At 45.5% G+C, this 23,963-nt stretch overlaps 1 protein-coding gene across 1 annotated transcript in view; it reads right to left on the bottom strand.

Moving 5' to 3' along the window:
* Positions 1 to 9,547, bottom strand: part of LOC118939582 (uncharacterized) — a 90,042-nt gene extending 80,495 nt beyond the window's left edge. The window contains exons 1-2 of the mRNA XM_036947700.2: positions 8,608 to 9,547; positions 5,373 to 6,456 (exon numbers count right to left, since the gene is read on the bottom strand). Coding sequence (XP_036803595.2) covers positions 5,373 to 6,103 — 731 coding nt within the window. The 5' untranslated portion in view covers positions 6,104 to 6,456; positions 8,608 to 9,547. The remainder of the gene's footprint in view (positions 1 to 5,372; positions 6,457 to 8,607) is intronic.
* Between the last annotated feature and the right edge of the window lie 14,416 nt (positions 9,548 to 23,963).

Genomic DNA, 23,963 nt, shown 5'->3' with positions numbered 1-23,963 from the left:
TTCTACATTGTAGAATAACAGTGAAGACATCAACACTATGAAATAACACATATGGAATCATGTAGTAACCCCCCAAAAAAGTGTTTAACAAATCAAAATATATTTTATATTTGAGATTCTTAAAATTGCCACCCTTTTGCCTTGATGACAGCATGGCTCACTCTTGACGCCCGAGTGTCCCAGCGGTCTAAGGCATCTTTGTGCTAGAAGCATCACTACAGACTATGGTAATCCAGGCTGTATCACATCTGGCCGTGATTGGGATTCCCCATAGGGCGGCGCACAATTGGCCCAGAGTTGTCCGGGTTTGGCCGTCATTGTAAATAAGAATGAAGAAGGTTAGCGTATCCTATCCTATCGTATATCGTATATAGTGTATCCTATTGTACTGTATTTTAGTCAATGCCGCTCTGACATTGCTCATCCAAATATTTTAATATTCTTAATTACTTTAGATTTGTGTGTATTGCTGTGAAATTGTTAGATATTACTGCACTGTTGGACCTAGAAACACAAGCATTTCACTACACCCACGTTTATTTTTTTATTTAACTAGGCAAGTCAGTTAAGAACAAATTCTTATTTCCAATGACGGCCTAGGAACAGTGGGTTAACTGCCTGTTCAGGGGCAGAACGACAGATTTGTAACGTGTCAGCTCAGGGGTTTGAACTTGCATCCTTCCGGGTACTAGTCCAACTCTCTAACCACTAGGCTACCCTGCCGTCTCTACACTCTAACCACTAGGCTACCCTGCCGTCTCTACACTCTAACCACTAGGCTACCCTGCCGTCTCTACACTCTAACCACTAGGCTACCCTGCCGTCTCTACACTCTAACCACTAGGCTACCCTGCCGTCTCTACACTCTAACCACTAGGCTACCCTGCCGAAATGTGACCAATACGATTTGATTTGACTTCTCGGATGTATAGCCACTCTGATTGTACACATTTCGAAGCATCGATGAAAGGTATGGATGATGCTTCAGATGAACGGTATGGATGATGCTTCAGATGAACGGTATGGATGATGCTTCAGATGAACGGTATGGATGATGCTTCAGATGAAAGGTATGGATGATGCTTCAGATGAAAGGTATGGATGATGCTTCAGATGAACGGTATGGATGATGCTTCAGATGAAAGGAATGGATGATGCTTCAGATGAACGGTATGGATGATGCTTCAGATGAACGGTATGGATGATGCTTCAGATGAACGGTATGGATGATGCTTCAGATGAAAGGAATGGATGATGCTTCAGATGAACGGTATGGATGATGCTTCAGATGAACGGTATGGATGATGCTTCAGATGAACGGTATGGATGATGCTTCAGATGAACGGTATGGATGATGCTTCAGATGAACGGTATGGATGATGCTTCAGATGAACGGTATGGATGATGCTTCAGATGAACGGTATGGATGATGCTTCAGATGAACGGTATGGATGATGCTTCAGATGAACGGTATGGATGATGCTTCAGATGAACGGTATGGACGATGCTTCAGATGAAAGGTATGGACGATGATTGATACGTTGATAAATAAATTCTGTGTTCATTTTGTCATGGTTACCTGCCTACAATACCCACCGTAGTGTGTGTAGGTCGCAATCCCATAATAAGTCAATACGGCTGGCTGGCTGTCTAGAGAATTGGTAGGTTTACTTAGCAAGTCATCTATCTTGCATACATTAGTTTTAGGTTGTTTTTGCCTGTTAAACTATTACGATTCCATATAGCTAGCTGATCATGAAATGTTTGTTTATGTAGTTATCTAGTATCGTTTGTATTGCCATTAGTTTGGCTGGCTGCAGATTGGGGCAGTAACGTTACAGGGCATAGTTGTGCTAAGGTGACCGAGGCATGCACATCTCTCATCTCCTACTCACTTAATTAAAAAAAAAACATCTGACGAATTGGACCAAGTGCTGAACGCGTGACAATATCAGCAAACCACAATGTATCACTTATAGTGACTGTGAAGACCCAAAAGAGATACCTACACTGACAGATAGCGCCACCTCTCATTGCTTTCCTCCTTCCTCCTCCGGATCGCGTCTGTGTATCGTCCGGATATTTATTTGTAGCGTAGCTAGTACCAGGTTATATTGGCATGTTTCCCCAGGGTTGACAGAGTCCTAGCAGGCTGTGTAGTAAACCCATGTAGCTATGGATTATAGGGGAGTAATGATATTTTAGCTAAGCCATTTAATAACTTGGGCAGCTTGCTCAACAACCGTGTAATGTGTACGTGTTGGTGGCAGGGAAGTCGGGCGCAGGAGAACGAACTTGGTATAAACGGAGTCGTTTAAATAATTCACTAAACTCTGAAAAACAAAATATACAAAATAATAAAAGTGGGTACAAAAACCAGATCATAACTTGTACATCACATACAAACAAAACTGTATAATTGATGGGATTGAAATCAGGTGTGATACAAGACAAGACAAAGCCAATGGAAAATGAAAAGAGGATCACCGAATGGCTAGACTAGCTTAGACACTACTAAAGTTAGCTAGCTTGGACACTACTAAAGTTAGCTAGCTTAGACACTACTAAAGTTAGCTAGCTTGGACACTACTAAAGTTAGCTAGCTTGGACACTACTAAAGTTAGCTAGTTTAGACACTACTAAAGTTAGCTAGCTTAAACACTACTAAAGTTAGCTAGCTACTTTCGTTAACCAAATGTAAATGTAGCTAAATAACACAAAACACAAAAGGATTAACAGTCCTAATTGCTTTACTGATATTAAACTAAATCAGATCTACAAATGTTTGACATATAGCTAACAATAGTTACAGATGATAGTCGTGATCCAGCATAGATGAGCAGCCGACATGTTGATGATGCAATTTACTCTAAAAGGTCAAAGAGTGTGCAGTTCTTTTTAAATGTAAAATGTATGTGTTCTCCACACTCTCATCCTAATAAGAATGTACTCAAGAGAATGCCTCAGTCTGCAGTAGTTTATGTGTCGGGGGGGCTAGGGTCATTCTGTTATATCTGGAGTATTTCTCCTGTCTTATCCGGTTTCCTGTGTGAATTTAAGTATGCTCTCTAATTCTTTCTTTCTTTCTTTCTCTCTCTCTCTCGGAGGACCTGAGCCCTAGGACCATGCCTCAGGACTACCTGGCATGATGACTCCTTGCTGTCCCCAGTCCATCTGGCCGTGCTGCTGCTCCAGTTTCAACTGTTCTGCCTGCAGATATGGAACCCTGACCTGTTCACCGGACGTGCTACCTGTCCCAGACCTGCTGTTTTCAACTCTCTAGAGACAGCAGGAGTGGTAGAGATACTCTTAATGATCGGCTATGAAAAGCCAACTGACATTTACTCCTGAGGTGCTGACTTGCTGCACCCTCGACAACCACTGTGATTATTATTATTTGACCATGCTGGTCATTTATGAACATTTGAACATCTTGGCCATGTTCTGTTGTAATCTCCACCCTCACAGCCAGAAGAGGACTGGCCCACCCCTCATAGCCTGGTTCCTCTCTAGGTTCCATCCTAGGTTCTGGCCTTTCTAGGGAGTTTTTCCTAGCCACCGTGCTTCTACACCTGCATTGCTTGCTGTTTTGGGGTTTTATGCTGGGTTTCTGTACAGCACTTTGTGACATCAGCTGATGTAAGAAGGGCTTTATAAATACAGTGCCTTGCGAAAGTATTCGGCCCCCTTGAACTTTGCGACCTTTTGCCACATTTCAGGCTTCAAACATAAAGATATAAAACTGTATTTTTTTGTGAAGAATCAACAACAAGTGGGACACAATCATGAAGTGGAACGACATTTATTGGATATTTCAAACTTTTTAACAAATCAAAAACTGAAAAATTGGGTGTGCAAAATTATTCAGCCCCTTTACTTTCAGTGCAGCAAACTCTCTCCAGAAGTTCAGTGAGGATCTCTGAATGATCCAATGTTGACCTAAATGACTAATGAAGATAAATACAATCCACCTGTGTGTAATCAAGTCTCCGTATAAATGCACCTGCACTGTGATAGTCTCAGAGGTCCGTTAAAAGCGCAGAGAGCATCATGAAGAACAAGGAACACACCAGGCAGGTCCGAGATACTGTTGTGAAGATGTTTAAAGCCGGATTTGGATACAAAAAGATTTCCCAAGCTTTAAACATCCCAAGGAGCACTGTGCAAGCGATAATATTGAAATGGAAGGAGTATCAGACCACTGCAAATCTACCAAGACCTGGCCGTCCCTCTAAACATTCAGCTCATACAAGGAGAAGACTGATCAGAGATGCAGCCAAGAGGCCCATGATCACTCTGGATGAACTGCAGAGATCTACAGCTGAGGTGGGAGACTCTGTCCATAGGACAACAATCAGTCATATATTGCACAAATCTGGCCTTTATGGAAGAGTGGCAAGAAGAAGGCCATTTCTTAAAGATATCCATAAAAAGTGTTGTTTAAAGTTTGCCACAAGCCACCTGGGAGACACACCAAACATGTGGAAGAAGGTGCTCTGGTCAGATGAAACCAAAACTGAACTTTTTGGCTACAATGCAAAACGTTATGTTTGGCGTAAAAGCAACACAGCTGAACACACCATCCCCACTGTCAAACATGGTGGTGGCAGCATCATGGTTTTCTTCAGCAGGGACAGGGAAGATGGTTAAAATTGATGGGAAGATGGATGGAGCCAAATACAGGACCATTCTGGAAGGAAACCTGATGGAGTCTGCAAAAGACCTGAGACTGGGACGGAGATTTGTCTTCCAACAAGACAATGATCCAAAACATAAAGCAAAATCTACAATGGAATGGTTCAAAAATAAACATATCCAGGTGTTAGAATGGCCAAGTCAAAGTCCAGACCTGAATCCAATCGAGAATCTGTGGAAAGAACTGAAAACTGCTGTTCACAAATGCTCTCCATCCAACCTCACTGAGCTCGAGCTGTTTTGCAAGGAGGAATGGGAAAAAATTTCAGTCTCTCGATGTGCAAAACTGATAGAGACATACCCCAAGCGACTTACAGCTGTAATCGCAGCAAAAGGTGGCGCTACAAAGTATTAACTTAAGGGGGCTGAATAATTTTGCACACCCAATTTTTCAGTTTTTGATTTGTTAAAAAAGTTTGAAATATCCAATAAATGTCGTTCCACTTCATGATTGTGTCCCACTTGTTGTTGATTCTTCACAAAAAAATACAGTTTTATATCTTTATGTTTGAAGCCTGAAATGTGGCAAAAGGTCGCAAAGTTCAAGGGGGCCGAATACTTTCGCAAGGCACTGTACATTTGATTGATTGCCCTCGAAGTACACACACACACACACACACACACACACACACACACACACACACACACACACACTAAAAGATAAGGTAATGACTCACTGTCTGTGGTTGGTGGGGTTTCCCAAGGTGGAGCTGTGAAGTCTCTCTGTCCTCTCTTCCTCCATCCTCTCCAGTCTCTCCTTCTCCATCTCCACGAAGCTGGTGCCTGTTCCGGTCGAGATGGTTCGCGTCAGCCGTGTGTGGGGGGTCCGTTTGGGGGTCTGCGGGGTGCGGGGGGTTTGGGTGGTGACTGGGGTTCGTTTGGGGGTCTGCGGAGTGCGTGGGGTCTGGGTGGTGACTGGGGTTCGTTTGGGGGTCTGTGGAGTGCGGGGGGTCTGGGTGGTGACTGGAGTACGTTTGGGGGTTTGGGGCGTGTGGGGGGTACGGCGTGGGGTCTTGGGGGTTTGAGGTTTGCGTACAGGCACCGGGGGTGGGGTTGGAAGGGCTGTAGGGGTGGGGGTCTGTATGGCTGTAGTGTTGGTACTGGTATGATTATAAGACTGGGTCTGAACAGGGCGGACTGGTACAGAGGGTATGGATGTTTTGGTGGCAGGTGGTGGCGGGGGGCAGGGTGGCGGTTCAGGGGGTAAAGGTCGCTGGCGGTCGAGGCGTAGGTCTTTATTCTCCTGGGCCAGCCGGTCTAATTGAACCTCCAGCTCATCGATACGGTGTTTCTGGGTCTCCAGGAGCTTCTGCTGGCTCTCTATAATGTTGTTGAGCTCCAGGAGGTACTCCACCGCCCGGTTAGGGCTCTCTGGGCTGCCCTGGCCATGGCGCTGACTAGCGTCCATGCTGCTGGTCTGGTCCTGGTCTCAGTAACCTCACAGGTGATAGGCTAACTGGCTAGCGAAGGGACCAGTCCTGAGCTGTGATAGACTTTGGTTAATGAAGGACCAGTCCTGAGCTGTGATAGGCTAACTGGGTAATGAATTGACCAATCCCGAGCTGTGATAGGCTCACTGCTATGCCCTCCCCCCCACCGGAAGGAAGTGGGGGGGAGAGGGGCGACTATAAAAAGGTCCCTCTAGAGGATCAAGATGTTTTAGTTCCTGGTTTTGCCCTGCCAGAGACGTCGGTTGGCGCGTTGAACATCCGGTTGGCCCAATCAGGTCAGGTGATCTTGAAGGGGTCAGAGTCCCATCTTCTGAAATCATATGAGACAATGTCACCGAGTCAGATTGTCTACAAATCACTGAGTTATATCCAAAGAAGTAGAAGAGTTGAGATTAACTGATGGTAGAGAGGCTGACAGATGAGGCCCTGTTCAAAGTGGATAGACATCTTTCTATCTCAGGTTGTAATAGCTCAACAGACAGGAGGGATGTATGAGGTCATGGAAGAGGTCTGAACTCTCTCACATTTATCCTTCCTGGTCCGTTTATTACACTTCTTGAATAGGATCAACTTTGAATCTACATCTATTCAAAAATAAGAAGGAAAAGAGCTTGACAGTTTTGTCTTGTTCTGTCACTGCTCAGTAGATAAAGGATGATTTCTCCATCTAGCTTTATATTCCTGAGTACTTGTTATATTATATGACAGTTTATCTCACAAATTGTAGAAGGTCAACAACGTCCTCTGCAATCCTCTGTTGGAAAAGAGCTCTTCTTTCTCTGTGTCATCCATTCCAAGAAAAAGGCCAAAAAAGAAAGGAGGAAGAGGAGGGGTTGGATCCCGAAAGGACAAATAAAGAGCAGTAAAAACACTCACACTGCGGTAACCAAGTAGTTTACGCTTAGCAGGTGGGAGTGTCTACTCTGGGTGAATGTGTTCTAATAGCAGGTGGGAGTGTCTACTCTGGGTGGAGCTCTAATAGCAGGTGGGAGTGTCTACTCTGGGTGAATGTGTTCTAATAGCAGGTGGGAGTGTCTACTCTGGGTGAATGTGTTCTAATATCAGGTGGGAGTGTCTACTCTGGGTGGAGCTCTAATAGCAGGTGGGAGTGTCTACTCTGGGTGAATGTGTTCTAATAGCAGGTGGGAGTGTCTACTCTGGGTGAATGTGTTCTAATAGCAGGTGGGAGTGTCTACTCTGGGTGAATGTGTTCTAATAGCAGGTGGGAGTGTCTACTCTGGGTGAATGTGTTCTAATAGCAGGTAGGAGTGTCTACTCTGGGTGAATGTGTTCTAATAGCATGTAGGAGTGTCTATTCTGGGTGAATATGTTCTAATAGCAGGTGGGAGTGTCTACTCTGGGTGAATGTGTTCTAATAGCAGGTGGGAGTGTCTACTCTGGGTGAATGTGTTCTAATAGCATGTAGGAGTGTCTATTCTGGGTGAATATGTTCTAATAGCAGGTGGGAGTGTCTACTCTGGGTGAATGTGTTCTAATAGCAGGTGGGAGTGTCTACTCTGGGTGAATGTGTTCTAATATCAGGTGGGAGTGTCTACTCTGGGTGGAGCTCTAATAGCAGGTGGGAGTGTCTACTCTGGGTGAATGTGTTCTAATAGCAGGTGGGAGTGTCTACTCTGGGTGAATGTGTTCTAATATCAGGTGGGAGTGTCTACTCTGGGTGGAGCTCTAATAGCAGGTGGGAGTGTCTACTCTGGGTGAATGTGTTCTAATAGCAGGTAGGAGTGTCTACTCTGGGTGAATGTGTTCTAATAGCAGGTAGGAGTGTCTACTCTGGGTGAATGTGTTCTAATAGCAGGTAGGAGTGTCTACTCTGGGTGAATGTGTTCTAATAGCAGGTGGGAGTGTCTACTCTGGGTGAATGTGTTCTAATAGCAGGTAGGAGTGTCTACTCTGGGTGAATGTGTTCTAATAGCAGGTAGGAGTGTCTACTCTGGGTGAATGTGTTCTAATAGCAGGTGGGAGTGTCTACTCTGGGTGAATGTGTTCTAATAGCAGGTGGGAGTGTCTACTCTGGGTGAATGTGTTCTAATAGCAGGTGGGAGTGTCTACTCTGGGTGAATGTGTTCTAATAGCAGGTGGGAGTGTCTACTCTGGGTGAATGTGTTCTAATAGCAGGTGGGAGTGTCAACGTGAATGTGTGCAGTTCTGAATTCTGTTCTCTCTCTCTCTCTCTTTGTATATCTCTCCCAATGTCTCTCTCGCCCTCTGTCTCTGAGGCCGAAACCGCTGCACTGTAAACTCTCCTCACGGGGTTTCAGCTCACCCCATAAATACTGGGAAGCTTCATCTGAAGTCTTTAGAGCAGGAGAAATCACTACTGATCATCATCTAGCTGCACCACACTACCTAACCAGCAGCCTCCACTCTGCTCTCTTAAGACTGTCAGAGTGCCTTCTCCTTACTGTCTTAATGCTTGATATATTGTTTTGTAGTGTCATACCCAGTCAGTAGATCGCAGCATTCTCTGCCTCCACACGTCTTCTTCTTGCCTGTCTTGTGCTGCAGGGTTGAAGGAGGATAAGAAGGAGCGTTGAGGAAATAATCATTGATCCTCTCTCTCTGTCTCCATATGCTCGAATAATCCCGATTTGCTGAGGTCTAAACCGTTTGATAAGATGACGTATTTCATATAGTGAGGGAATCCGCTCCTCTATGTTCCTTTTCTTCAGACGGCAGAGTGCAAGGTGGCCTGTTCTGTCTGGTGCATCGCGGCAACACCGATCCAGTCCCCAGCCCGGTACAGTGTCCCGTTATCACGTTATTGTTTTAGCTCTGAGGCACGCAGGCTGCCGTAGTGTTGAGAGATGATATGGAACCGATCTGGGTTCTGAACACACACGGACAGACACCGTCACGCACCGGCGACAAAAACCACCAATAAAAACATCCTGGGATTTGCGCACTAATGTCTCCACAGCCCAACGCATTCACACGCTAATATGTCAAAATAAGACGCATAGCTGGCTCGGTTAAAGGGTCGTTTTTACGCATTTCAATGGTGGCAGACTCCCGACGTGTCACGTCTCACTCGCAGCAAATATGACAAGCACACTATGAAACACAAGTCTTCAAGACAGATTCAGCAATTTCATAAATTAGTCTAAAAAGATAAGGAGTTCCATATATGTCCCCTTATATCTCCATCTCGTAGTGGTGAAGTTTATTGCAGTCTAATATTTCCTGAAGATAGAATTTTAAGTCCAAATCTGTCTGGCTGTGGTCCTGATGCTGACAGAATGAGCGGCGGGGTGATTAGTCGGTCCATCCCCCGCGGTCCCCGTTCAGCATCGCGTATCCACTGCACCTGCCGCCCCCCTCCGCCATTCTGAAGCACCGCAGAGTGGCCAATACACACTGCAGCTCCTCTCAGATCCTCTCACAAAGAGGAGGATGTGGAGGAGGGGGTAGGAGGCGCGGGGTGCATGTGGTGGCTCGGTTTATGCAAGTGAGTCAGACGAGATATATTGCCACGTTCACATCAACTGGGAAATCAGAACTCGGAAATCTTCGACGACTCTGTGCATCCAAGACAACTGGGAACTCGAATTTTTTTTCACGAGCTCCAACGAGGAAGAACATATTTTGAACGATAATCCAACTCGGAATTCCAAGTCGAAAAATCGGGCATATTTCTAGAGCTCCAACTTTCACACCTGAAGATAACTGACATCATGATCTGTCCTTGTTTTTATCCGAATTTCCAGTTGTCTTCAAAACCCCATTGTGTTCACATGGTAGTTGGAAGTAGGAAACGCTGACATTTCCGATCTGCTTACTGGTTATAGTTTTACACATTCCGCTTTTAACCAGTTAGCAAGTCAGAGAATCCGAGTACCGACTATCACTTGAACGTTGCATTAGTTGTTGCTTTCTCTCCAAACTCTCTGACGTTAGAGCTTACATGTAATGATGACAGTGGCGAGTAAACTGAACTCCTTGAGTCGACCATTTTGGACCGAGGAGAAGCATGTTCTGACAAGAGAGAGTTTCTGCATGAAGAGCCTTAATGGCACAGTCTCTCTCTCCCCATACGGAATAGTAATATATGTGGCTTTATACATCAAAGCACGTGACATCTATTTTAAAATATATGATATATATTTAAAACTCATATATAATGGTGACATACACGTTAATATATGTTAATATATGTTAATAACATACAGTATATAAATCTCATACACCCCTACAAAAAATAATCATATGTATATGTTATTTCATCATGAAAAAATGTACTTTTATTCAATGCATGTATTGCTTAGAAATGTATTCCAGAAAAAAAACGTTTTTTGTTTTTTTTACATGGCATATTTAAAACAAATCACAAATCTCACATGTAGGGATGAGTTATTTTCTAATTGCATTTAGAGTTAGGCAAATGTATGACTACTTTGTCATATCTTTGTATCTACTGTAGTTGTTGCCTTCTCATTTTGAGATTGAGATGGTGTAAACTATTGTATGTTTATAAACGTACAGAAACCTCGGTACAGAAATCTCGGTATGAATGTTTATTATTGTACACTATAGTTGTGGCTGCCCATAAAGTTATGGAATCACATTGTATTTGGTAAAACATGGTTTGGATATTGTTGTAATCCACCATTATTTTGGGAAAGGGATTTCCATTGGGGATTGTTTATGCCCGTTGCCACCAGCAGGGGGCATCTCCCCTCTCTACTTAACAACACTCGAAGAAGACACCTGTGACAACTCTATCGCTTCTCCTACTGTATTTTTGTCTTTGTTCTCTTAAACGGGTACACTACATGACCAAAAATATGTAGACACCTGCTCGTCCCACATCTCATTCCAAAATTATGGGCGTTAATATGGAGTTGGTCCCCCCCCCCCCCCCCTTCGCTGCTATAACAGCCTCCACTCTTCTGGGAAGGCTTTCCACTAGATGTAGGAACATTGCTGCTATAACAGCCTCCACTCTTCTGGGAAGGTTTTCCACTAGATGTTGGAACATTGCTGCAGGGACTTACTTCCATTGAGCCACAAGAGCATTAGTGAGGTTGGGCACTGGATGTTTGGCGATTAGGCCTGGCTCGCAGTCAGCGTTCCAATTCATCCCAAAGGTGTTTGATGAGGTTGAGGTCAGGGCTCTGTGCAGGCTTTACATCATTCCACCCAACGCTTGGCATTGCACATGGTGAGCTTAGGCTTGTATACGGTTGCTCGACCATGGAAAAACATTTCATGAAGTTCCCGACGAACAGTTCTTGTGCTGAGTTTGCTTCCAGAGGTAGTTTGGAATTCGGTAGTGATTGTTGCAACCGGCCTTCATGATGCTCTCTGCGCTTTTAACGGACCTCTGAGACTATCACAGTGCAGGTGCATTTATACGGAGACTTGATTACACACAGGTGGATTGTATTTATCATCATTAGTCATTTAGGTCAACATTGGATCATTCAGAGATCCTCACTGAACTTCTGGAGAGAGTTTGCTGCACTGAAAGTAAAGGGGCTGAATAATTTTGCACGCCCAATTTTTCAGTTTTTGATTTGTTAAAAAAGTTTGAAATATCCAATAAATGTCATTCCACTTCATGATTGTGTCCCACTTGTTGTTGATTCTTCACAAAAAAATACAGTTTTATATCTTTATGTTTGAAGCCTGAAATGTGGCAAAAGGTCGCAAAGTTCAAGGGGGCCGAATACTTTCGCAAGGCACTGTAACAACAACATGGCAGCAACACAACAACAAAATGGTAGCAACACAACATGGTAGCAGCACAAAACATGGTACCAACATTATTGGGCATAGACAACAGCACAAAGGACAAGAAGGTAGAGTCAACAATACATCATACAAAGCAGCCACAACGGTCAGTAAAATAGTCCATGATTGAGTCTTTGAATGAAGAAATTGAGATAAAACTGTCCAGTTTGAGTGTTTGTTGCAGCTCGTTCCAGTCGCTAGCTACAGCGAATTGAAAAGAGGAGCGACCCAGGGATGTGTGTGCTTGGGTGTTGTATGTGGAGGATGAGGTCTGCAGTAGACATCTCAGATGGGGGGAGTGAGGCCTAAGAGGGTTTTATAAATAAGCATCAACCAGTGGGTCTTGTGACGGGTATACAGAGATGACCAGTTTACAGAGGAGTATAGAGTGCAGTGATGTGTCCTATAAGGAGCATTGGTGGCAAATCTGATGGCCGAATGGTAAAGAACATCTAGCCGCTCGAGAGCACCCTTACCTGCCACTCTATAAATTACATCTCCGTAATCTAGCATGGGTAGGATGGTCATCTGAATCAGGGTTAGTTTTGGCAGCCGGGGTGAAAGAGGAGCGATTACGATAAAATAAACCTAAGTCTAGATTTAACTTTAGCCTGCAGTGTCACGTTCTGACCTTTATCCTTTGTTATGTCTTTGTTTTAGTATGGTCAGTGCGTGAGTTGGGGTGGGCCGTCTGTTTGTTTTTCTATGTTTGGTTTCTGTGTTCGGCCTAGTGTGGTTCTCAATCAGAGGCAGGTGTCGTTAGCCTTTTTCCACCTGTGTTTGGTGGGTGTTTGTTTTCCGTGTCTGTCGCCACACAGGAACTGTTTCGTTTTGTTCACATCGTTTATAGCTTTGTTCGAGTGTTCATTTGTTTTTGTTATTAAATCATTATGGACACTTACCACTCTGCGTTTTGGTCCGATCCCTGCTACACCTCCTCAGACGAAGACGAGGAAATCCGTTACATGCAGCTTTAATATGTGCTGAGAGAAGGACAGTGTACCGTCTAGCCATCCTCCCAAGTACTTGTGTAGGGTGACTACTTCAAGCTCTATACCCTCAGAGGTAGTAATCACACCTGTGGGAAGAGGGGAATTCTTCTTACCAAACCACATGACCTTTGTTTTGGAGGTGTTCGGAACAAAGTTAAGGGCAGAGAAAGCTTGTTGGACACTAAGAAAGCTTTGTTGTAGAGCATTTAACACAAAATCCTGGGAGGGCCCAGCTGAGTATAAGAGTGTATCATCTGCATATAAATGGATGAGAGAGTTTCCTACTGCTTGAGCTATGTTGTTGATGTAAATTGAGAAGAGCGTGGGGCCTAGGTTCAAGCCTTGGGGTACTCCCTTGGTGACAGGCAGTGGCTGAGACAGCAGATGTTCTGACTTTATACACTGCACTCTTTGAGAGAGGTAGTTAGCAAACCAGCCCAAAGACCCCACAGAGACACTGTTACGCACGCCTCTATGAAGAGGGAACGCAACACCCTGCTACAACTAAACTCTCTGTGAAGCGAAAAAGGTATGGACTGTAGGTGCGAGTAAGAATGACGACAGAATGTGGTACCGTTTACAAGGACTTTATTCCTTTACACGGTAATATGGGGAAAAGGGGCTGGACGGAACCAAAGCAAAGAAAGTAAATCTCAAAGCCCCCCCTCTCCTTATCTTACCTGCCTACCCACTACTTACCTAATTTAGCACCACCTGGTGCCCTAACCAAAATACAGGGGGTGGTCCGCCCAGGTCTTACCTAGTGTGCCTAGACAGTGAATATACTACGGGTATATGTATGCCCGCGGGCCTCTTGCCTAAGCACTCCCAAGGTGCCTTCCCCTTTCCCCCTGGGAACAAATGAAACAGAATATTAAACAATTTCACAAACAAACTAAGAAACAAAGTACATCAAATAAGCTCTATCTGAGCAACAAACTCACAGAACATACCAACTTCCCAGCAATGAACTCCCATCAAAATCAACCTCTAGCAAAATCGCTCTGCAATGACCTCCCAGCAAATCTCTCTCAGCAATCCCTACCTCCAAATCTCTCTCCTGAACAGAACACTGGGTTTTATATAGCTTCAGAATGACTGTAGCTGGAGACAGCTGTGTCTTGACGAGGGGGCGGGGTCAGCTCTCCAATTAGCCCTGGAGTCGACCAATCATCTGCTTGAGGGATTTCAGGAAGCCATTTCCTGAAATAAAACACATGCAAATACACAAACTACAACACAAACTGGGGAACGTAACAGACACCAATACTCCTTAGCCGGCCCACAAGAATGGAATGGTCCACCGTATCAAAAGCTTTGACCAAGTCAATGAAAATAGCAGCACAACATTGCTTAGAATCAAGGGCAATGGTGACATCATTGAGGACCTTTAAGGTTGCAGTGACACATCCATAACCTGAGCGTAAACCAGATTGCATATCAGAGAGAATACTATAGACATCAAGAAAAGCCAGTCAGTTGATTATTGACAAGTTTTCCCAACACTTTTGATAAACAAAGCAAAATAGAAATTGGCCAATAACAGTTAGGATCCGCTTGAAATAAGCTTGAAATAAAGGACGAACCAAGCAATGGAAACCTCCCCAGAAAGGAGAGACAGGCTTGGCGATGATAGGGGCAGCAACCTTAAAGAAGAAAGCTGACCCAGATGTTTTTTTGGGGTCAAGTTTAAAGAGCTCCTTTTAGCACCTAGGACTCAGTGATTGCTTGCAGGGAGAAACTTTGTAGCGGGGCAGGGGAAAAAGAGGGAGAAGCATCAGGGATCGTCGCATTAGAAGGGGTGGGAGATGAGAAAATGAAAATGTTGGACGGGCAAGGAGGCATGGCTGAGTCAAATAGGAATCCTAAAGTAACTGACTTTGGCCCTCCGGATAGCCTGAGTGCACTTACAGTCAGCCTGAGTATGTGTGTGCAGACTCGGCAAGATCACAGTCGAACCAGGGGACTGAACCTGTTTTTAAATCTCATTTTCTTTATGGGGGCGTGTTTGTTAACAATACCACTGAAAATATAAAAAAAGAAGGTCCAAGCGTCTCATTCTATACCAATTTACATAGGTCAGTTCATGAAGGAAGGCTTGCTCATTAAAGTTTTTTAGCAACCGTCTATGACAAATCAGGACAGGTTGTTTCACTGAGCAGCCATTACGAACACAGGCTGTAAAACAGTGATCACTAAGGTCATTACAGAAAACACCAGACTGATAACTAATCAGGATTATTTGTAAGGATAACATCGAGGAGAGTAGCCTTTTCTGGGTGTTTGGAGTCCTACCTTGTGGGATTGGTAATAATCTGAGAAATATTTAGGGAGTCCAATTGCTTCAGGACTTGGTCAGGTGGTTTAAGCATGTCTCAGTTTAGGTCACCAAGCAGGTCAAATTCAGACTTACACGGAACCCAAACCGGCTGCGCGCATGCGCCATCGTGCGCTATCATCCATACATTTATTTTTTTGTCCCCCTACACCAAACGTGATCACGCCACGCAGGTTAAAATATCAAAATAAACTCTGAACCAATTACATTCATTTGGGGACAGGTCGAAAGGGTACAGGCCGGCAGGGTACAGGCCGGTGCTGATGGAGGACGATAACACCCAGCAACAGTCAACAAAGAGCTATTTGAAAGTTTAAAACCAGCAAATCAAATTGTTTGGGGACAAACTTGGTGGAGACAACCGAGCACTCAAGGTGATCCTTGGTAATGATTGCCACTCCACCACCTTTGGAATATCTGTCTTGCTGAAAAAAGTTTTAACCAGAAAGGTTAACATCAGTGTTCAGAACACTCTTTCTTCCAATTGGTCCATTTTAGGTAATACTGCCATGGGCTAGGTCACATCTGGATTGGAGCATATAAATAGTGTATATGGTGTATACAAGCACATTATCTATAGAAAATGTTGAAAGTAGAAATGGTTATCTGTGTGAAACTTTTATGTTGGAATCGTAAAGTTGAAATGTGTCAATTAATTGGGTGAAAACTGTCAGCGATCTCGACTGGGTTTGCGGGCTAAGAAAAAAATGGAGCCAGATGAAATTCTGTGTTGAATGAATTAATGATTGTAGCTTCTCTGAGGTAATAGTTTAGTAGTTCGTTTCTTTTCTACTCCGTTTATATGGTCTAGGCCTTGGCATCTCCTCACTCAAATGTTATATATTACAGAGTTGTGTTTTTTTTGTGTTTTAACTGTATACTAATGGTAAGCTAACTGCGCTAATGCTAGCCTGTCAAGCCTATAGGGTTGCTATTAGCTTAACGGCTACCGTTAGCAGGCTCGGTTTTGAGATTGTTGTACTGGTTTATGGTTAATTTAGCTATTTTAAAATATTTTTTTTATTTAAACATAGTACATGAGATTTTTTGATGAAAACGGAGAAGGATTTTTTTTTTTTAAATACAAGTCAATATATTAGCTAGTATGACTTTTAAATAGATCATTTATGTTTCTATAGTTACAGTATGTCTGACCCTAGTTATTGTGTTAATTGTTTGTTTCAAATCAAATTTTATTTGTCACATACACATGGTTAGCAGATGTTAGTGCGAGTGTAGCGAAATGCTTGTGCTTCTAGTTCCGACAATGCAGTAATAACCAACAAGTAATCTAACTAACAATTCCAAAACTACTGTCTTATACACAGTGTAAGGGGATAAAGAATATGTACATAAGGATATATGAATGAGTGATGGTACAGAGCAGCATAGGCAGGATACAGTAGATGGTATCGAGTACAGTATATACATGAGGTGAGTATGTAAACAAAGTGGCATAGTTAAAGTGGCTAGTGATATATGTATTACATAAGGATGCAGTCGATGTTATAGAGTACAGTATATACGTATGCATATGAGATGAATAATGTAGGGTAAGTAACATTATATAAGGTAGCATTGTTTAAAGTGGCTAGTGATATATTTACATAATTTCCCATCAATTCCCATTATTAAAGTGGCTGGAGTTGAGTCAGTGACAGTGTCAGTGTGTTGGCAGCAGCCACTCAATGTTAGTGGTGGCTGTTCAACAGTCTGATGGCCTTGAGATAGAAGCTGTTTTTCAGTCTCTCGGTCCCAGCTTTGATGCACCTGTACTGACCTCACCTTCTGGAGGATAGCGGGGTGAACAGGCAGTGGCTCGGGTGGTTGATGTCCTTGATGATCTTTATGGCCTTCCTGTAACATCGGGTGGTGTAGGTGTCCTGGAGGGCAGGTAGTTTGCCCCCGGTGATGCGTTGTTCAGACCTCACTACCCTCTGGAGAGCCTTACGGTTGTGGGCGGAGCGGTTGCTGTACCAGGCGGTGATACAGCCCGCCAGGATGCTCTCGATTGTGCATCTGTAGAAGTTTGTGAGTGCTTTTGGTGACAAACCGAATTTCTTCAGCCTCCTGAGGTTGAAGAGGCGCTGCTGCGCCTCTTCCCAGGGTCTCGAGCTTGATGACGAGCTTGGAGGGTACTATGGTGTTGAATGCCGAGCTGTAGTCGATGAACAGCATTCTCACATAGGTATTCCTCTTGTCCAGATGGGTTAGGGCAGTGTGCAGTGTGGTTGAGATTGCATCGTCTGTGGACCTATTTGGGCGGTAAGCAAATTGGAGTGGGTCTAGGGTGTCAGGTAGGGTGGAGGTGATATGGTCCTTGACTAGTCTCTCAAAGCACTTCATGATGACGGAAGTGAGTGCTACGGGGCGGTAGTCGTTTAGCTCAGTTACCTTAGCTTTCTTGGGAACAGGAACAATGGTGGCCCTCTTGAAGCATGTGGGAACAGCAGACTGGTATAGGGATTGATTGAATATGTCCGTAAACACACCGGCCAGCTGGTCTGCGCATGCTCTGAGGGCGCAGCTGGGGATGCCGTCTGGGCCTGCAGCCTTGCGAGGGTTAACATGTTTAAATGTCTTACTCACCTCGGCTGCAGTGAAGGAGAGTCCGCATGTTTTCGTTGCAGGCCGTGTCAGTGGCACTGTATTGTCCTCAAAGCGGGAAAAAAAGTTATTTAGTCTGCCTGGGAGCAAGACATCCTGGTCCGTGACTGGGCTGGATTTCTTCCTGTAGTCCGTGATTGACTGTAGACCCTGCCACATGCCTCTTGTGTCTGAGCCGTTGAATTGAGATTCTACTTTGTCTCTGTACTGACGCTTAGCTTGTTTGATAGCCTTGCGGAGGGAATAGCTGCACTGTTTGTATTCGGTCATGTTACCAGTCACCTTGCCCTGATTAAAAGCAGTGGTTCGCGCTTTCAGTTTCACGCGAATGCTGCCATCAATCCACGGTTTCTGGTTAGGGAATGTTTTAATCGTTGCTATGGGAATGACATCTTCAACGCACGTTCTAATGAACTTGCACACCGAATCAGCGTATTCGTCAATATTGTTATCTGAAGCAATACGAAACATGTCCCAGTCCACGTGATGGAAGCAGTCTTGGAGTGTGGAGTCAGCTTGGTCGGACCAGCGTTGGACAGACCTCAGCGTGGGAGCCTCTTGTTTTAGTTTCTGTCTGTAGGCAGGGATCAACAAAATGGAGTCGTGGTCAGCTTTTCCGAAAGGAGGGCGGGGCAGGGCCTTATATGCGTCGCGGAAGTTAGAGTAACAATGATCCAAGGTTTTTCCACCCCTGGTTGCGCAATCGATATGCTGATAAAATTTAGGGAGTCTTGTTTTCAGATTAGCTTTGTTAAAATCCCCAGCTACAATGAATGCAGCCTCCGGATAAATGGATTCCAGTTTGCAAAGAGTCAAATAAAGTTCGTTCAGAGCCATCGATGTGTCTGCTTGGGGGGGGATATATACGGCTGTGATTATAATCGAAGAGAATTCTCTTGGTAGATATTGCGGTCTACATTTGATTGTGAGGAATTCTAAATCAGGTGAACAGAAGGATTTGAGTTCCCGTATGTTTCTTTCATCACACCATGTCTCGTTAGCCATAAGGCATACCCCTCTTCTTACCAGAAAGATGTTTGTTTCTGTCGGCGCGATGCGTGGAGAAACCCGCTGGCTGCACCGGCTCCGATAGCGTCTCTCCAGTGAGCCATGTTTCCGTGAAGCAAAGAACGTTACAGTCTCTGATGTCCCTCTGGAATGCTACCCTTGCTCGGATTTCATCAACCTTGTTGTCAAGAGACTGGACATTGGCGAGAAGAATGCTAGGGAGTGGTGCACGATGTGCCCGTCTCCGGAGTCTGACCAGAAGACCGCCTCGTTTCCCTCTTTTTCGGAGTCGTTTTTTTGGGTCGCTGCATGGGATCCAATCCGTTGTCCTGGGTGAAAGGCAGAACACAGGATCCGCGTCGCGAAAAACATATTCTTGGTCGTACTGATGGTGAGTTGACGCTGATCTTATATTCAGTAGTTCTTCTCGACTGTATGTAATGAAACCTAAGATGACCTGGGGTACTAATGTAAGAAATAACACGTAAAAAAACAAAACACTGCATAGTTTCCTAGGAACGCGAAGCGAGGCGGCCATCTCTGTCGGCGCCGGAATCATGCTGGTCAGGACGTGAGTTGTGTGGGCATTCTATGTTTTGTGTGTCTAGGGTGTTTTTCTGTGTTCAGCCTAGTATGGTTCTCAATCAGAGGCAGGTGTCGTTAGTTGTCTCTGATTGAGAATCATACTTAGGTAGCCTGGGTTTCACTGTTGTTTTGTGGGTGGTTGTTTCCGTGTCTGTGTTTTACACCACACGGTACTGTTTTGGGTTTCGGTTATTCACGTTACGTTTATTGTTGTTGCATTTTAGTGCTCAGTTTATGTGTTTTAATAAACAGCCATGGACACTTACCACACCGCATATTGGTCCTCCGATCCTTCTCGCCTCTCCCCCAAAACCATTACAATGTTATAGACTTTTACAGCATCTGACTGAATTATTATATTATGTTTTGCAGAGGGAAATTCACTGTGACTGGAACGTTAACGTTACGCCCCAAAGAACATCTAGAGGGCGGTCATACAACCAGGCCAACAGTTCCAACGCTTTTGGGTGCTTCAGATCTGGGTTTCCCAGACCCGGTCCTGGGGCCATGTTTTGGGTGCTTCAGATCTGGGTTTCCCAGACCCGGTCCTGGGGCCATGTTTTGGGTGCTTCAGATCTGGGTTTCCCAGACCCGGTCCTGGGGCCATGTTTTGGGTGCTTCAGATCTGGGTTTCCCAGACCCGGTCCTGGGGCCATGTTTTGGGTGCTTCAGATCTGGGTTTCCCAGACCCGGTCCTGGGGCCATGTTTTGGGTGCTTCAGATCTGGGTTTCCCAGACCCGGTCCTGGCGCCATGTTTTGGGTGCTTCAGATCTGGGTTTCCCAGACCCGGTCCTGGGGCCATGTTTTGGGTGCTTCAGATCTGGGTTTCCCAGACCCGGTCCTGGGGCCATGTTTTGGGTGCTTCAGATCTGGGTTTCCCAGACCCGGTCCTGGGGCCATGTTTTGGGTGCTTCAGATCTGGGTTTCCCAGACCCGGTCCTGGCGCCATGTTTTGGGTGCTTCAGATCTGGGTTTCCCAGACCCGGTCCTGGGGCCATGTTTTGGGTGCTTCAGATCTGGGTTTCCCAGACCCGGTCCTGGGGCCATGTTTTGGGTGCTTCAGATCTGGGTTTCCCAGACCCGGTCCTGGGGCCATGTTTTGGGTGCTTCAGATCTGGGTTTCCCAGACCCGGTCCTGGGGCCATGTTTTGGGTGCTTCAGATCTGGGTTTCCCAGACCCGGTCCTGGGGCCATGTTTTGGGTGCTTCAGATCTGGGTTTCCCAGACCCGGTCCTGGGGCCATGTTTTGGGTGCTTCAGATCTGGGTTTCCCAAACCCGGTCCTGGGGCCATGTTTTGGGTGCTTCAGATCTGGGTTTCCCGGACCCGGTCCTGGGGCCATGTTTTGGGTGCTTCAGATCTGGGTTTCCCAGACCCGGTCCTGGGGCCATGTTTTGGGTGCTTCAGATCTGGGTTTCCCAGACCCGGTCCTGGGGCCATGTTTTGGGTGCTTCAGATCTGGGTTTCCCAGACCCGGTCCTGGGGCCATGTTTTGGGTGCTTCAGATCTGGGTTTCCCAGACCCGGTCCTGGGGCCATGTTTTGGGTGCTTCAGATCTGGGTTTCCCAGACCCGGTCCTGGGGCCATGTTTTGGGTGCTTCAGATCTGGGTTTCCCAGACCCGGTCCTGGCGCCATGTTTTGGGTGCTTCAGATCTGGGTTTCCCAGACCCGGTCCTGGGGCCATGTTTTGGGTGCTTCAGATCTGGGTTTCCCGGACCCGGTCCTGGGGCCATGTTTTGGGTGCTTCAGATCTGGGTTTCCCATAACCAGAGTACCTTCTTCCATATGTTTTGGCAGTCTCTCACATGCCTTTTGGTGAACACCAAACGTGTGTTTGCTTATTTTTTTCTTTAAGCAATGGCTTTTTCCATGGCCACTCTTCCATAAAACCCAGCTCTGTGGAGTGTACGGCTTAAAGTGGTCCTGTGGACAGATACTCCAATCTCCGCAAAGCTGCATCAGGGCTATCTTTGGTCTCTTTGTTGCCTCTCTGATTAATGGTCTTATACACAGTGTAAGGTCCGTGAGTTTTGGTGGGCGGCTCTCTCTTGGCAGGTTTGTTGTGGTGACCTATTCTTTCCATTTTTTAAATAATGGATTTAATGGTGCTCCGTGGGATGTTCAAAGTCTCTGATATTTTTTGGGGTGGTGCCCTTTACTTAATGGTGTTGCAGACTGGGGCCTTTCAGAACAGGTGTACACTGAGATCATGTGACAGATCATGTGACACTTAGATTGCACACAGGTGGACTTTATTTAACTCATTATGTGACTTCTGAAGGTAATCGGTTGCACCAGATCTTATTTAGGGGCTTCATAGTAAAGAATACATTTGCACACACCGTTTTTCCGTTATTTAGATATTTTTGAAACAAGTTATTTTTTTCATTTCACTTCACCAATTTGGACTATTTTCTTTGTTTGTCCATTACATGAAATCCAAATAAACATCCATTTAAATTACAGGTTGTAAAGCAACAAAATAGGAAAAACGCCAAGGGGGATTGTCACGACTCCGACCGAAGGACACTCCCCTTCCCGTTCGGGTGGCGCTCGGCGGTCGTCGTGGCCGGCCTACTAGCAGCCACTGATTATTTCCTCCCCCTCCTTATGTGTTTATTGAGTGCACCTGTTTTGAGTTAGGTAGTTAGTAGTAAGGCTTTATTAGTCAGCCGGCCCGCATGGTTCCTTGTGCGGGATTAATTATTGTGACCGTCGGTTTGGTGTACTTGTGTGCACGTCTATGGGTTGTGTGTTTTCCCATTTTGTGGGGTTTTCCTGGACAGTTTAAGTCCCCCTGTTTGGGGCATTTGTTTGTTCATTTACGCCCTGTGTTTTCGTGAGGGTTGGCTTATGTTCGCCGTTTCTCTGTGCATTAAAATAGCACTCCCCTGAACTCTCTGCTTCCTGCGCCTGACTCCTCACCCACTACACTCAGACCGTTACAGGGATGAAATACTATTGTACGGCACTGTATTTTCTCACATGTTTGCTGTGCCCCAAATGGCGTGCAATTCCCTACATAGTGCATTCTCTTTGGCAAGGGCCCACAGAAGTAGTACACTACATAGGGAATGGGATGATGGGAGCCTGGTGGCAGAGTTATCAGGTACACTAGTGACTTTACATTGAGCCCTGGTGATGGGAACCTGGTGGCAGAGTTATCAGGTACACTAGTGACTTTACATTGAGCCCTGGTGATGGGAACCTGGTGGCAGAGTTATCAGGTACACTAGTGACTTTACATTGAGCCCTGGTGATGGGAACCTGGTAGCAGAGTTATCAGGTACACTAGTGACTTTACATTGAGTCCTGGTGATGGGAGCCTGGTGGCAGAGTTATCAGGTACACTAGTGACTTTACATTGAGCCCTGGTGATGGGAACCTGGTGGCAGAGTTATCAGGTACTCTAGTGACTTTACATTGAGCCCTGGTGATGGGAACCTGGTGGCAGAGTTATCAGGTACACTAGTGACCTTACATTGAGCCCTGGTGATGGGAACCTGGTGGCAGAGTTATCAGGTACACTAGTGACTTTACATTGAGCCCTGGTGATGGGAGCCTGGTGCCAGAGTTATCAGGTACACTAGTGACTTTACATTGAGCCCTGGTGATGGGAACCTGGTGGCAGAGTTATCAGGTACACTAGTGACTTTACATTGAGCCCTGGTGATGGGAACCTGGTGGCAGAGTTATCAGGTACACTAGTGACTTTACATTGAGCCCTGGTGATGGGAACCTGGTGGCAGAGTTATCAGGTACACTAGTGACTTTACATTGAGCCCTGGTGATGGGAACCTGGTGGCAGAGTTATCAGGTACACCAGTGACTTTACATTGAGCCCTGGTGATGGGAACCTGGTGGCAGAGTTATCAGGTACACTAGTGACTTTACATTGAGCCCTGGTGATGGGAACCTGGTGGCAGAGTTATCAGGTACACTAGTGACTTTACATTGAGCCCTGGTGATGGGAGCCTGGTGGCAGAGTTATCAGGTACACTAGTGACATTACATTGAGCCCTGGTGATGGGAGCCTGGTGGCAGAGTTATCAGGTACACTAGTGACTTTACATTGAGCCCTGGTGATGGGAACCTGGTGGTAGAGTTATCAGGTACTCTAGTGACTTTACATTGAGCCCTGGTGATGGGAACCTGGTGGCAGAGTTATCAGGTACACTAGTGACCTTACATTGAGCCCTGGTGATGGGAACCTGGTGGCAGAGTTATCAGGTACACTAGTGACTTTACATTGAGCCCTGGTGATGGGAGCCTGGTGCCAGAGTTATCAGGTACACTAGTGACTTTACATTGAGCCCTGGTGATGGGAACCTGGTGGCAGAGTTATCAGGTACACTAGTGACTTTACATTGAGCCCTGGTGATGGGAACCTGGTGGCAGAGTTATCAGGTACACTAGTGACTTTACATTGAGCCCTGGTGATGGGAACCTGGTGGCAGAGTTATCAGCTACACTAGTGACTTTACATTGAGCCCTGGTGATGGGAACCTGGTGGCAGAGTTATCAGGTACACTAGT

This window comes from Oncorhynchus mykiss, chromosome 16 (assembly GCF_057628025.1).
Source record: "Oncorhynchus mykiss isolate SJ-2025 chromosome 16, ASM5762802v1, whole genome shotgun sequence".
NCBI classification, from domain to species: domain Eukaryota; kingdom Metazoa; phylum Chordata; class Actinopteri; order Salmoniformes; family Salmonidae; genus Oncorhynchus; species Oncorhynchus mykiss.
Note: the sequence above shows the minus strand (reverse complement) of the source record. Positions and strands in the feature narration are given on the sequence as shown.